This window comes from Galleria mellonella, unplaced genomic scaffold, assembly GCF_026898425.1.
Source record: "Galleria mellonella isolate WM207_F2 unplaced genomic scaffold, CSIRO_AGI_GalMel_v1 utg38, whole genome shotgun sequence".
In the NCBI taxonomy this organism is placed as follows: domain Eukaryota; kingdom Metazoa; phylum Arthropoda; class Insecta; order Lepidoptera; family Pyralidae; genus Galleria; species Galleria mellonella.
In genome coordinates this window covers 747,905-762,528 of record NW_026442090.1, presented here as the reverse complement: position 1 = coordinate 762,528, position 14,624 = coordinate 747,905, and the positions used below count along the sequence as shown (strand labels likewise).

The following is a 14,624-nucleotide window of genomic DNA, read 5'->3' as shown; positions in this document are numbered from 1 at the left end:
ATTTTCGAAAGCTAATTCAAAATAAAACGATTTATAGTAGTCATAATTTATTTTCTATTTTCAACAACTTACATCGTTACAAAAAAAAGTAAATCTATCAATAAAAGAAAGATTAAAGTTCGAAATAAAATAAATTTCTAGCAACATTATGTATCACAAGCAAAAAATTTTTATCCTTCAATAAAATCGAAAGTAACAAGTTCTTAGCGTCCTACCACATATTAGGTACATAAGAGATTTATACAAGCTATCCATACGCTTTGGCAAAATCTAATCGCTCTTGATCACACTGTAGGAGCAGTGACAAAAGGTACCTATTCTGTGATAACTAAACGTCGTAATAAAAAAACATTTACAAAATTATCTATTTCTTAAAAAAGAATTATCAAGTATTATTTTAGACTTGCACAGACGAGGGCTTGTTGTGCATAGTGGATAAAATTATATTTTGCCGGAATCTTGTCACCGACTCGCTTGCGAATTGTCCCGGGTCTGTGCAAGCTATTTAGCTAGACATGCCAATAATGCTGTCCGCTCCAACAATGCATCGACTTGTAAGGGTATAACAGACGAGTGGTCCCTTGCCAACGGCTAATAACAAACGAAATAGAATTGCCTCTGACAAAGTACTACTCGTCTGTATAAGCCCTAACATGACCCAACTCACCTTATCCAATCTTTTATAAAATGTGACCAGACCACACTACCTAATTAAAAATTACATTATTTTAATTTTATAATACATACATTAGCATCAATACTAAGGAGTCATTTGTCTAAAAATATTTCAATAGCTAAAATTCCAGTTTGATATCACATAATCATAATATTTATTTTAACGACCAATATGAACCCGTTTCTAATAGACTTAGAATTATTATAATTTTAGTATACGATGGTCCATTAAAAAAAAATTCGCAAAAATATCGAATTAAAATAGGCAAGTGAAATGACACCTAAGAATCGACCCCATTGTAAAATAGTTATAAATTTATTCCCTCCTGTACATGTAATGAGGGGATAAAATGTATAACGAATGTTACACAAACATGTATATACAATGTCTTCTCGTTATTTTCAATTAAAATTCAGTATTCTAAACTTATATAAATTTATATTCTGGATTGCCCACGTTCCAACAGTCTTTACTTTCTTTAATACCTAGTAAAATATAAATGGTAACCCATCTTTTTATGAGTAAATGAAGTTTGTAAATTTATTGATAGCAATTATTTGAGGCAGTGGTGAAGTTACCAACTAAAAATTGAAGTTGATTACATAAAATATAAAAATTCAGTCCTATGCATGCTAGATTGCCACATCCAATAGATATGTATACACGTCTTTTATACATACATCTATCAAATACTTTATCCACATTTTTAGACCATGCTTACCCCTGATTCGTATATTAATTTGCATATTCAAAAGTCCACAAATTTTATTCCAAACCGAAATAAGTTTTTTCGTTACGAGACAGGACGGGCATCTGGAGCTTTTGAATTCCCACCTTTATTTTATTATGTATCATTTACAAACGCAAATGTTCATGTTTCGAATAGTAGAAGCAAAGGAAAGTAGCAACATAGTGATTTGGTGTGACGACCAAGTTTTGAGAATTCCATATTTTTTCTAAATACTCATGTTTCTAAACGCAGTAGATTTTCACAGTCAGCATTGCAGCATATATGCCTAACGGATCTCCAGTCCTATTTGTACTTATATAAGTTTTCAAATTTCAGTTTGATTCCGGATTATCTCTCGTGTTCACAGATCTTTAAGACTTTATCAGGTAATGCTTCTATCATGAACATATCTAGACTGCCATCATACATCCATCAAATTTATAAATATTTATCTAAGCATTATACACGTTCAATATTTCAGCACTAATAAAGAGCTTGGCAAAATCGATAAGAAAATGAATCGTCTAATGGGCGCCTTATATATTTTACATTGGTGATGAGACAGATCTAGTGTCAGTTAGGCGCCGCAGTGAGCTGGCAGTAGAAATAATGCTGCCTGTATCGAATTCTTAATAGAAAACAATTGATAAAAATGCATATAAATAAAGATAAGATTTATTCACTTTTAATTATAAATCAGAGTACATTCATATTTCACGTCATTTATTGGAACTAATAACGGTTTATGGCATAATAACATATGTTACACATATGGCAGCCCATTAGCTGGTATAATTCCTTGTTTATATTAAAACTTAATTATTATATACAGATTCATGCATTTACGTTTCAGGAAACGAACTATTTATTACACACATTATATAATTTCGTTATTTATTGGACTAAATTAATTATTCACATAATTTTGTTTTTATTAAAATACGAACAAATGCACGCTAGCAGTGGCTAGCAAAGGGAACATCGTAAGTTTATACACCTATTCATAAGTAAAAGTGCCAGATCATTATCTATCATGATTTATAAAATTTTCATTGGAATTAACTTCAAATTTGAAGATCAAATATTTCCGCTTTAAAACATTCAAATGTAATATTAAGAGAGGAATCAACGAAGAGGCGTCAAAGTTTAACAATTTCGTGAGCACGCCTCTGTCGTCCATAAAAACCCTGGCCTCCTCTTATATCCAGCATTCATAATCACATTTACTCATTACACTATGCTTTCATAATTTTTATACAACAAATAATACAGACAAGACCTAAAACAATAATTTTAATGCTTACTTTCTACAGTACACCATAGTCATAAATCAATATAAAATATCTACTATAAATATTAATTTGTTGCCTATCTCGTCTTACTACATCATTACTGACTTATTAATAATTTAAAGTCTTTACACGTATAAATATACACCACATTTTCATTGATCAATCAATAACTTACAATTAATCATCATCGATTGTAATGACAGGGACACTCACATCCACATCCATAGAGTCATCATCTGTTAAATTAACTATTTCACAATCATTGTCTTCTTTTTTCTGATACAGTGAAAGAACGTCCGATATTATGGGCGACTGTACCATATCATGCAATATTCTCTCGTCTTGGCTCTCCTCGTCTTGAGATTCGGTGAAAAATTTAACATTCTTATGTTCCTGCTCATCATCAATCGGTTCGCTCTGTTGAGAGTGTTGGGACTTATTCTCTTCAAAAGGCTCGTCCTCTCCTTCTTCTTCGTCATCATTGTACCCGTAATACTTCTCATCGTCCTTCTCATCTTTTGGAATGTAAGAATTGATGAGCGCGACGAGATCCTCATCGCAAGTGAACACTTTCGACGGATCGGCGTCCTCTTTGCCGCATTCGTGTTGTGAGAACAGTTTATATGAAGTAAAGTACTTATTGCAACCGTGACACTGGTTCTGCAGGTGTGCGCGGTAGTGGTTGTGTAGGTTCGGAAAGTCATCGCCACACACGACGCATCGTTCCGCCTTCACTACTGCTCGATAATGCATTTTCTTCAAGGACTTGTGTTCATTTTTCATGTGTTTAATAAATACACCGTACTTGACGAACTTTTCGCCACACTTTCTACACTTTATGGGTTTCTTGTTGTACTTTCGACTTCTGTGCGAGAACGCGTGGATGTTGAACGCTTCCATTGTCTTGAACTTCAACGTGCAGAACCGACAAGAGATGGCGCCGGATACTTGGTGTATCTGATTGTGGAGTCGCTTGCTATTCTTCCTTGTAACAGGTTTAAAGCAGAACCTGCACTCTTCGTATTTCGGTTGGAACGTACCGTCGACGATTTCCACACCATCATCGTCGCTTTCGATGGCGCACAAATGATTATCATAGTCTATCCTCGAGTAGAAGTATTCACCGCACTTTTTGCACCTGTTCTCCTCGTGGTAAGTTAGATGTTTGTGTAAATTGTAAAATATCTTGTTGCAAATGGGACATTTCTCTTCTATTGACTCCTTGGGCATGACTATCCATTCCTTATTGTCGCCGTGCTCATCCCGCATATGGTATATCATTTCTCGGAAGGCCACGAATGTCTCGTCACAGTGTTCACACTTGGTCGGATTGTCCACGTTCAGTTGCGAGTAATGGTAGTTCTTATGCTTCCGATATAGAGTCATTGTATTGAACTTTCTCTTACAGTAAAGGCAACCGTAGTAGCCAATTGTGCGGTGGTACAGTTTGTGTGTGGTTAACGCGTCTTCATTTTCGAATACGCGGAAGCAGTAGTCACACACTATGTCTTTTCTGCCCGAAGATGCTTCCTTGTTCACTTTAATATTGTGTTGTGTTCGCAAGTGACAATCCAATTTCACTTGTAAATGGAACGCCTTATAGCAAACATGACATTTCACTTTCTTTGGATAGATCTCACTATCCCCTATCAATTTTTTCTTATCGCAACTAAATGATAAGTGACCTTCTAGGAATCGAAGTGTGCTGAAATATTCAAAACAGTAATTGCATCTTAAGGAGTTATGGTAGTCGATATGCCGCTCAAAGTTTCCTTTACTGGCCAATATTTTAAAGCAAATAGAACATTGGAATTCTTTCAGTGGTCCATCCAGGGTTTGCTCCTTGCGGTCGGCGATCCAAGTTTCGTTGATACCGTGGGCGTCCCTCAAATGATGATGGAGACCGTACCCTTTAATAAATGTCTCCTCACAATGAGGACACTGCAGTGGATTGTCCAAATGTTTTTCACACAAGTGTCCCTTGATGTGAATTCGATGGTTTTTCAAGGATATAGTTTTCTTACCACAGAATTTACACTTAAAGAACTCTGGTTTCCGTAAATGAGCTTCCTCGTGATGTTGCAGTCTTCTTTCATCCATGAATACCTTTGCGCATAGTTTGCAAGAATAATAAATGGGCGGTGGTGCATCAGGGTCCTCTTTAATCATCTTGCTCTCTGGATGAGTTCGCCTCAGGTGGCGAATAAGCTTCACCAAGTCTGGGTAGTAACGAGCGCAAATAGGACATTTCACTTTGTCTTTCCTAAGTTTTTCTATTCTCTTCTTGTGCGATTGATGGTCGAAGTTGTGACCTTTTACGTGCCTTTTAAAGTACTCCTCGTCTATGTAGCCTTTACCGCAAATTTGACATTTGTACGGTCCATTCTCATCTTCATAGTGACTTCTGATGTGTAGTTCCAATCGCCTTTTATTTGTGAAGACTAATTGACAAACATAGCACTCGTGACGAGCACCAAAGAGCGAAGTTTTCGATTTGTGCCATATGATGTGATGTTTTAGGGAAGTTTCAGAGTCGCAAACTTTCTTGCAAAGATGGCATGTGTGTGTACCATCAAAAATAGTTCTATCGAGATTATTTGGTACTACATCACCTACAATAGTGTTCTGGACGCTCTCACCTCGTTTGTAATGGATGGCCATGTGTGATAGATACACCTTCCTATACTGGAACACCCTCTTGCATATGGAACACTGATAGTCTTTGTTCTTGAACCGCGTTTGCTTGTGGAAGTTCATGTGCGCTTGCGCGGCACGTAGATGCTTGCTCTTGCGATTACAGATGGAGCACGTGAGGAACTTGGGATCCAGATTTGTGTCTCGGTAATGTTCACGCATGTGCAGTTTGTAGTGACATTGGAAGCGGAATTTCTGAAATCAAATTATTATTTAATTTATTAATGTGGAAGTATTTTTCTGTATAAAGAAAAACCAACTGATTATCACCACTGTTTATTCTAAAGAAATATTTTGTAGTAGGCCTTTTTATAGTGTATATGAGCATTATGTTTGTATTTGTATTTGTTTAGTTCTGCTACCATTAGTATGTGTGCGGCTGCCAATATTCATGGATTGACTCCTACTAGGCTATTAATATACGTAAGCCACTAAATTATAATACTAAATTTGCATGCCTTTACATAAGGCGAAATGTGTAGATCAATAATATTTAAGACCATTATTACCGCATTTCGAGCTAATAAATAAATTATTATTATAGATAGATACTTAACAAAACTGACATCGACCATAAAATATGAAGAGATTTGTTGAAATCGCCATGAAAATGAGTATTAACCGATTTCCGCATAGTGAAAGCTGCAGGAAACAGACAGCCATTTCCCACAATATGTCAGAATATCACGTCTTTAACGAAATATGTAATGGCAAGCTTTTATATAGTTTAGAAACTTACCTCCTTACAAACAAAACATTCTATCATTTTCTCTATATTGTTCCCAACATTGGTATGCCAGTTGATGTGTCTCTTCAATGATATGAGCGTGCCCATCACCTTCCCGCATATCGTGCATGTGAACCCACTCATATTGACCAGGGGTCCGGCCGCCTGTTCGCCATTTGTAACTGGAACCTCTCCAAAGCCGTTGTGACTCTGGAGCGTGTCCAGGGGTTCCGTTTTAGTCACAACGACTTCGCAAAAATCCGCCAGATCCGACCCACCCTCTAGCCTCGGGAGCTTCTGTGACTGTTTAGGCTGCTGTTTCAACCTGTGTATTAGTTTTATGTGATTCGCTAGTGCACTGCAACTCTTGAACTTCTCCGCACACTCGACCACTCCACACGTGTACATATTTCTTGGCTTGATGTTTACAGTTATGTGCTTCTGGTTGTGCTCGTTGATTGCGCTCACTTTCATCTCGATGTCGCATATCAAGCAACGGACCATGCAGTCCTTTAAGGTGATCTTCGCTCGCTTTGTGCCCGAACTCATATTATGCTTGGTACGCTTGTGTTGCAGTAACAAGCGTCTATACGAGAACTGCTTCTCGCAGATATCACACGTATTATCCTCGGCTTCATCATGACTAGACTCTGACTCTGAATTCTCAGCTCGCGGCAGTTGTAGCTGTGACTCGGACAAAAGGCTTGTTGATGCTGACTTATCTGGCGGCTCCACTTTTATATCTATCTCTCCAGTTGAGTGTTTTAATTCGTGGGTTTCGAGAGCTTTTTTGTATTTAAACGACTTGTCACATTGTGAGCAATTCAGTGTTCCTTTTGGTCCATATGTGTTGCTGTACGATGAATTGACAGATATCGAGTCAATTGGTGTACTTGCTCTGAAACAAAATATTTATTATTAGTTTTAATCATTCTGCTTTGCTCCTATTTATTTGATTATTTAAACTTTCATCATCATCATTTCAGCCATTATCCATCCACTGCTGGACATAAGCTTCCCCCATAGACTGCCATAAAGAACAGTCCTGAGCCACCTGCATCCACTGACTCCCTGCAATGCATTTCAGGTCGTCACTCCATTTTAGTTCTACATATTCTGTTTATAACCCATACGCGGTAGCCACTCAAGAACCTTTGCTTCCCCATCGGTTGTCGGTTCATCGAGCTATGTGACCAGCCCATTGCCACTTCAGCTTGCTTATCTTTGAGCTATGACGGTTATTTTGGTTCTTTTACGGATATACTCATTTTTTATTTATATGGAAAGTGGTAACCGTCGCCTATAGACATGAGCAGTACCATGGACATAACAGAGTATACTGTTTCGCCCATGATAACCCCTATGCATTGCCATTCCTGAGGACTCAGGTGTTATTCCTCTGTACCCAGTAAATTCACGCCATATCCCACCCTTCAAACCGAAACACAGCCATGCAAACAACTGCTTTACGGTACAAAGTCTCCCTCTAGTAAAATTCTATCACGCAAAGAAACTCCAAGCATAGCCCACTCCATAGCCCGCTGAGTGACTTGAAGTTTTTTAATAGAAGATTGTATATAGGCAATCATGCAGAACCATGTTTCGGTTCCACAAATCATCACTGGCAGCACACATGCAATAGTGGGATTTCACAGAGGTTTTAAGCTACTGAAAGTTTGAGCGCACCAAAGAAACGCAGGTAGTGAGTTCCACAGGCGAACTGCCTGGACAGCAAAGATTTTAACTTGTGACTAAAAAGTGAGGACTCTATTAATTATAATCTTGACGACAACTGTGTTATAGTTTGTTAGATCTCACCTTGAGTCATCATCCACAGCAGCATTGTTATCCATATTGGACATGTGACTTGCTAAATGTGTAATAAGCAACTCTTGGCTCGCTAATCTCTTACTACACATGCGACATTCAAAAAACTCTGCCTTAGGCGTTGAAGTCGATTCATCCATTGGTTCATCCAATAGCCGTTCTCCAAAGTGCATGCTTTTCATATGAAGAATATATACATTGATTTTTGATAACACTTTATGGCATATGGGGCAACTGTAACTTTCTAAACTTCTCTTTTGTGGACATTTCAAAAAATGCTCACTGTGCCCATAGTAATCTTGAAAGGGCTTCTGACAAAATAAACAAGGAACAGTGGTTAGTCCGTTTTCTTTCTCTTCTTTTGGCTCGGCGCGATCCCTTTTGAGTACAGCGGCGTGGACCACGCGCATGTGTTTGCGTAAATTGTCTATAGTTTTAAATTTCGTCGTGCATATTTCACAGTCGAGCCTCCGTGCCTGTAACATGTCGATCGGTTGTAACGACACTAACAGTTCTTTCTGCGGTGACTTGTCTAATTTCTCCATTAGTATCTTGTGGGGACTAGTCTCACATGTCTCTAAATGCCGCTTCAGCATAATCTTCAATTTGAATGTTTTCCCACACTTTTCACAATTCAATTTACTATCCGAGTCCATAGCGTCCTCCAAAACCTTCTTCTTTGGGATGTTGACTACTGCATTTTCACCGAGAGATGCTTTTCCACCGGAATGTGTTTTCATATGTGCAGAGCGACTTTTAACCGATTTAAATGACCTGTCACATTTTTCACACTTGTAGTCTGTCCTTAACAAGGGCTCATCAGAGTCAGTTTCGGCCGAGAACTGCGAGGCACTGTAATCGAAATCTGAATCGGTATTCTCTGAATTGAGCCTAGCTCTTTTCTGCGATTTCCTGAGTTCTTCGACCCGTTTGGTGCTACTGGGTCTGTCGTGCGACCGACTTGTGACCGAAACATTGTCGATACTGCCGTGACTTCGCTTGCGATTGGGCGTTGTTTTGCTATCGGTTGATGAAGACGGTTTGACTTGGCCAGAGTGTTCGGTGTGTCCAGAAAATGCAGAGTCACTGCTTTGTCTGTTGGTCGATGGAGGGGTGTCACTGAAACCTGTAAAGAAAACCATTGATTACGATATTCAGAAAGATAAATTCCTTAACTATTATTTGAAACATTTTTATTAGTAACGGACGCTATTAGTCCCATTTTTTTAATGCATGATAATAGAATGGCAATTCCGCCTGTGCGATGATTAATAAGATATGTAATTTTTTTTTTTAATGGATGATAATGAAATGGTATTCCCGCCCGCGCTATCGGTATACACTGACGGGGCGTGAGAGATGACCAGTAAAGATGAAGCCCGGTCGTTTACTTGGGTACTGTCCATTCGTGTACCTACCCTGAAGCAATCATCATCATCAAGTGGACCATCAGCTTGTTTGCAATTCTTAGAAGAATAAAAAATTACACTAATAACAAAGACTATACTCTAGGGCAGTGATTCTCAATATTTTTTTTGTTGCGGCACATATTTAACGATTTCAAAATTTGGCGGCACACAAAGAAAAAGATAAAAATTATTTACTTACTACAACACACTGCATAAATAGTTTACGACAAAAATTTTTAATATTTGCAAAATTTGACGGCACACTTTTAAAATTTGGCGGCACACAAAAGTGCCGCGGCACAGTGGTTGAGAATCACTGTTCTAGGGTGTTATTTATATGTATAAACGTATTTTATAACGTATAACTGTCATTTTCCATTCTATTCCATGTCAGCTTGTTTGCGATTTCAATACTAGCATAAAACAAGACAATAGGCGTAATACCGGGCGGTGGGACATAGTTCCGTCGTAGTTCTTGATCTGATCTTTCGCACTGTTGTTTGAATATATAGGCGCTGCTTAACTTCTGGATACATTCAGAACAAATCTTGTCTGGTAACCCATCGCCTTCGAACACCTGAAATTGTTATGTGTACGTTAAATTGTTTTTTTAGCACTTAACAATATTATTGTTGGTAAGAAAAATATTTGTGTGCATGTATTGTGTGACTAAAAAGTAAAATATTCAATTGATCAATACATATATAAGTTTTGAATGATTTTGAAGCATACATATAATATAATCGTAAGTAGTCCCTGTCTGTACATGGAAAATATATAACCCTTTCAGACCCAAGATTTTTTTTTCTTTCAGATTAAATATATTTTCGTGTTTTGGAGCCAAGCCATCTTGCCGGCACGCACGAGACTACTGCACCACCTAACCGCTAAAATGATTTCTTATTGGCTGGTTTAGAATCTCACTATCATGTTATTTCAGCTTCGTGCGTAAAAATAAATTGAAAAACAATTATACGCTTGATGAATGCAATGAACCCAAAATAATGATTATAGAATTTTTGTCTGTTTGTCTGTACATTTGTACATGCTAGTCTCAGAAACAGCTTAACCGATTTGAATGGTTTGCTCCATTTAACATTTAGTGTTTATTTTATTTCTATCACATATAAAATGCTAATAAATAACAGAGTTCAATTGGCTGAAACTTTATGAAGGTACATAATAGGTACGTAATTATCATTTAAATATATAACACATAAGACCTGATTCATTAAGAGTTCCAATGAGAATGATATACGGGGACTATATATAAATACATATAACTCCAAAACCTATAGTAATTACTCATGAAACTGAAATGTATCACTGTCAATTAAAAAAATAGAAAACCCTAATATATGAACAACCATAGAGAAAATTATAAAAATCAGCCACTTAAAAATTTAACGATATGAAACTATCTTATACATAATAAAGCTAGGAAACTTAAAAATAATGAAGAGATTAAAATCTTGAAAACAGAAAAGAAATACAACAGGTTGATAAGCTTAACCGAAATATCTACTGACAAGAAAGACACATACAAATATTAAAACAAAGGAAAGAGCAAATGTTTTACATAAAAAAAGTAACAAAATAAATAACTAAAGAACTAAGATTAGTACTGAATATGAAAATAAATCTAAAAACAAGATATTATATAAAACAATAGCAAACAGAAAAAGAGCAACAAAATCTACAAATAGAGTCTGTATAACTATTGGAAAATATTTTATCTAAAAATTAAAGATGAAACTAGTATTTTAATGAAGCAAACACGACTTTTTTGGAATTTACTAAGTCTATAGATATATAATAATAAATGTCATAAGCTTAAGACAGTAGAAGAAGAACATCTATAATTCTTAACAGAAACACTGAAAATCAATTGAATTATAAAAAAAGAAAATTAGAAAATAACATTAATTGCAAAATCATTTTGAAATAGACAAAAAGTCAATAAAAAAACCATCTGCCAAATGACTATTATAATCAAGAATAACCAATCCATGTGGTAATAAATGTTACTAAGAAGTTTAAAGAAAACATGCAATCCATATGACAAGGCAAGCAGCAGAGAACTTCAAATTAAATAAACTAACTAGTCAATAACCAAAATTAACTGCCACTAACTTTTACACAAAACTACAAAAAATGTTATTCTAAATTCAAAGTTAACTGCAGATGAATAAAGAAGAGTATTTGTAGTCGATCTTGATAAGATAATTGAAAAAGTAATCGAGTTACAAAAAAGAGAAAATGTCAAAAGTCAGAAAGAAATTTTAGACAATGAAATGCAATCATGACAAAAATGTTAATTAAACCTTTTTTATTCTAGTTGACAAGAAAAGTAATGCTATATTAAATCCTATTATACTAGTGCAAATTAATAGACAATTTGTAGATGAAATAAATACACATATTTTTCAACAAAATATATCAAACATAATAGCTATAGACAATATTTTGAATAAATTTTCATAGAGTTGAAAAAAATTTGGGCTTTCAAAGAATTTATAAAGACAAGCATCTAAAGAAGAACACATAGATGTATGGGAGTTAAATACAAGTGGTGAAACAATTAGATTAACAAATTACAATTTTAACAATCAACTATAGAAAAGGCAGGAATATACGAGGTCTGTCCGGAAAGTTCGTATAAAAGTGTTCTGGAATGCGAGAAAGAGGAGTGGGGAGGCCAGGTAAGCGCAGGACCCCTTCCTTATGTCCCTAACAATGCTTCAGTTCTGGTCTGACCGCCGTGCGGTGCGAACTGGCTTGTCACGCCATCTGTGAAGTTACCTCTTAACGAAACCCCGTCGGCATGGAGCCCGCTTCCGTTGAAGAGCAGCGCGTCGTAATCAAGTTTCTCTCGAAACTCGGCAAGAATGGCCGTGAAAGTTTTGCCGATCTAATTCGATAAGACATCCGGGGAACCACGAACAAAAAAATCAAGAAAATCCCGCTCAAATGTCAAGACAATGTTGATTGTTTTTTTCGATGTTCGGGGGATTGTCCATCAAGAATTCGTCCCTCCAGGCCAGACAGTTGATGGAAAATTCTACGTCGATGTGCTCAGACGCCTCAAAGCTCGTGTGGCACGAGTTCGTCCAGAATTGGCGCGAGAGGGGCGTTGGATTCTTCACCACGACAATGCCCCTGCCCACACCTCTCTTGTTGTCCGTGAGTTTTTGAGTAAAAATTCCATTACGGTGACCGAACACCCCCCCTTTTCGCCGGATTTGGCCCCGTGTGACTTCTTCTTGTTCCCAAAAACCAAATTGGTACTTCGGGGGCGGCAGTTGGGGGACATAAATGAGATAAAAAAAGCTACGACAGGGCAGCTGAGAAACCTACAACCAGAGGACTTTCAAGGAGCCTTCTCACAGTGGAAACGGCGTTGGCACAAGTGCATTATGTCACAGGGGGAGTACTTTGAAGGGGATAAAATTGATTTACCTGAATAATTGTAAAATAAAATTTTTAAAAAACTTTTATACGTACTTTCCGGACAAACCTCGTAGAATAAATTTTAAATCATAGAAATATGAAAAAGCAAATTCACAATAAAAATGCAAAAACTGGTAACAAACTGGACATCTGATGTAAAGATCTGTAATGTAAAACAAAATAGAAGGATAGTGATAGAAGAAATAGACAATGATAGAGAAGTTAAGAATTATAATATAATACATGGACAGTTAAAGTTAAGGAAACCAATAAACAACATACAGACAATGAAAGCTAAAAATAAGCAGTAATGAAAGCAAAATACATAATATAAAATCTTGTACTAAATGCAGATCTAACCAAATAATATAATTATAAATAATAAGCAAAAGCAAAATAACATGCAATGATTTTAAAATAAAGTAGGTTAATTACTAATTAAGAAAGTGTTTATGACAATATCATGTTTAAAGATTGCTAATTAAAAATAAAGTCAATACATAAATAGAATTTTGGAAATAACAAACTGAATAAATGATTTCATTTGCAAGTAAGGTAAGAAATAAAAAAAATATAGAAATATTAATATATTGCTTATATATTGCTCAGCAAAAAAACCCTAAATATATTAATAGTTATATACTTATGCTAACATACAATAAATATGGAGTAGTATTGTGTTCAGGTCACTAATAAGTGGTGCAAGGTGAGTGAGCTTTAATTTTAATCACATATTGAGCAGATTCTGAGAAATAAGAGTATATTTCATGGTCAAAGTTCATTTCAATAACAATGGCGAATATGTATGTACACAGAGATTTTCACTACACGCTTTAGAAGACATTATCAATTTGATAGAAATTGATGTATCGTATTCACTGATAAATGGACGAGATTCAACATTTAATTACGAAATAAATGACATTAATAATGTTTAAAATACGAATCAAACAAAGAACAAATATAATGTTAAATCAAACGTAGTCGAAGCTTATGTAGCATGTCTGGTTTCAAATGACGACACGACATTTAAATATTAAGCATATTTTGAGGTAAACTGTACTCACTTTAATCCGCGCACATTCCATCACCATCTCGGCCAACTGAACAGCATTGTCGACGGTGAAGATGGAGTAGAAATCCCCAAGCTTCAGACAAAGTCTGCACTTTCCCAATTTGAGGGCCATATTGATTTGCTCTCAAAAACTTCATATCATTTTATCATCACATCTGCCAACAATATGAAAATGTAAGGATATTTTTTCTCAACACTCGATAGTTAAATTGTGCAAGGAATTTCGCTTATTATATCTAAATCACTGTATTGATTACAACATCAGGAAATTTATAAAATCTACCTTCTTCACCGGCATTATTACCACTCAAACTTGGAGAGCATAGGGAAAAGAGAAATGTGAAATTTATCGATTGTTGCCAATATTAAAATAGTAAATAGATATATTCACGGCCTTAATTGTTGGCAGACCTATCAGAGAATATATAGGTATTCGATTTAATATAATATATTGATTTAATATGATCTATTTTTTGTTAAATGTCATTTATAAATATTATAGTCACTTATGAATGATAATAATTTAATAATTAAATTTAAATATATTTCTCCCAATAAATATTTAATACAAAAAAAAACTTGAGCAAATTAAAATTCTACATTAGAAATATTCATTGAATTTTTGAATTTTATATAATTGTGCGTATTTATTGCTAAATACAATTTATATGACTACAGTACAGCGTTATTTGAGTTGATCGTCCAATCAGTTTGCTTACTGCGTGTATGTTGGTCTTTATTTAT

General features: G+C 35.7%; 1 protein-coding gene across 1 annotated transcript; it reads right to left on the bottom strand.

Annotated features, from left to right (window-relative positions):
• Positions 1-2,065: 2,065 nt before the first annotated feature.
• On the bottom strand, positions 2,066-14,262 carry LOC113523109 (zinc finger protein 729-like). The gene is made up of 6 exons (XM_026908994.3): positions 14,164-14,262; positions 13,873-14,035; positions 9,800-9,932; positions 7,938-9,072; positions 6,132-7,017; positions 2,066-5,587 (listed from the first exon to the last, which is right to left on the bottom strand). The coding sequence occupies exons 2-6, from the start codon at positions 13,990-13,992 to the stop codon at positions 2,876-2,878; spliced, it is 4,986 nt and encodes a 1,661-aa protein (XP_026764795.2). The 5' UTR covers positions 13,993-14,035; positions 14,164-14,262; the 3' UTR covers positions 2,066-2,875.
• Between the last annotated feature and the right edge of the window lie 362 nt (positions 14,263-14,624).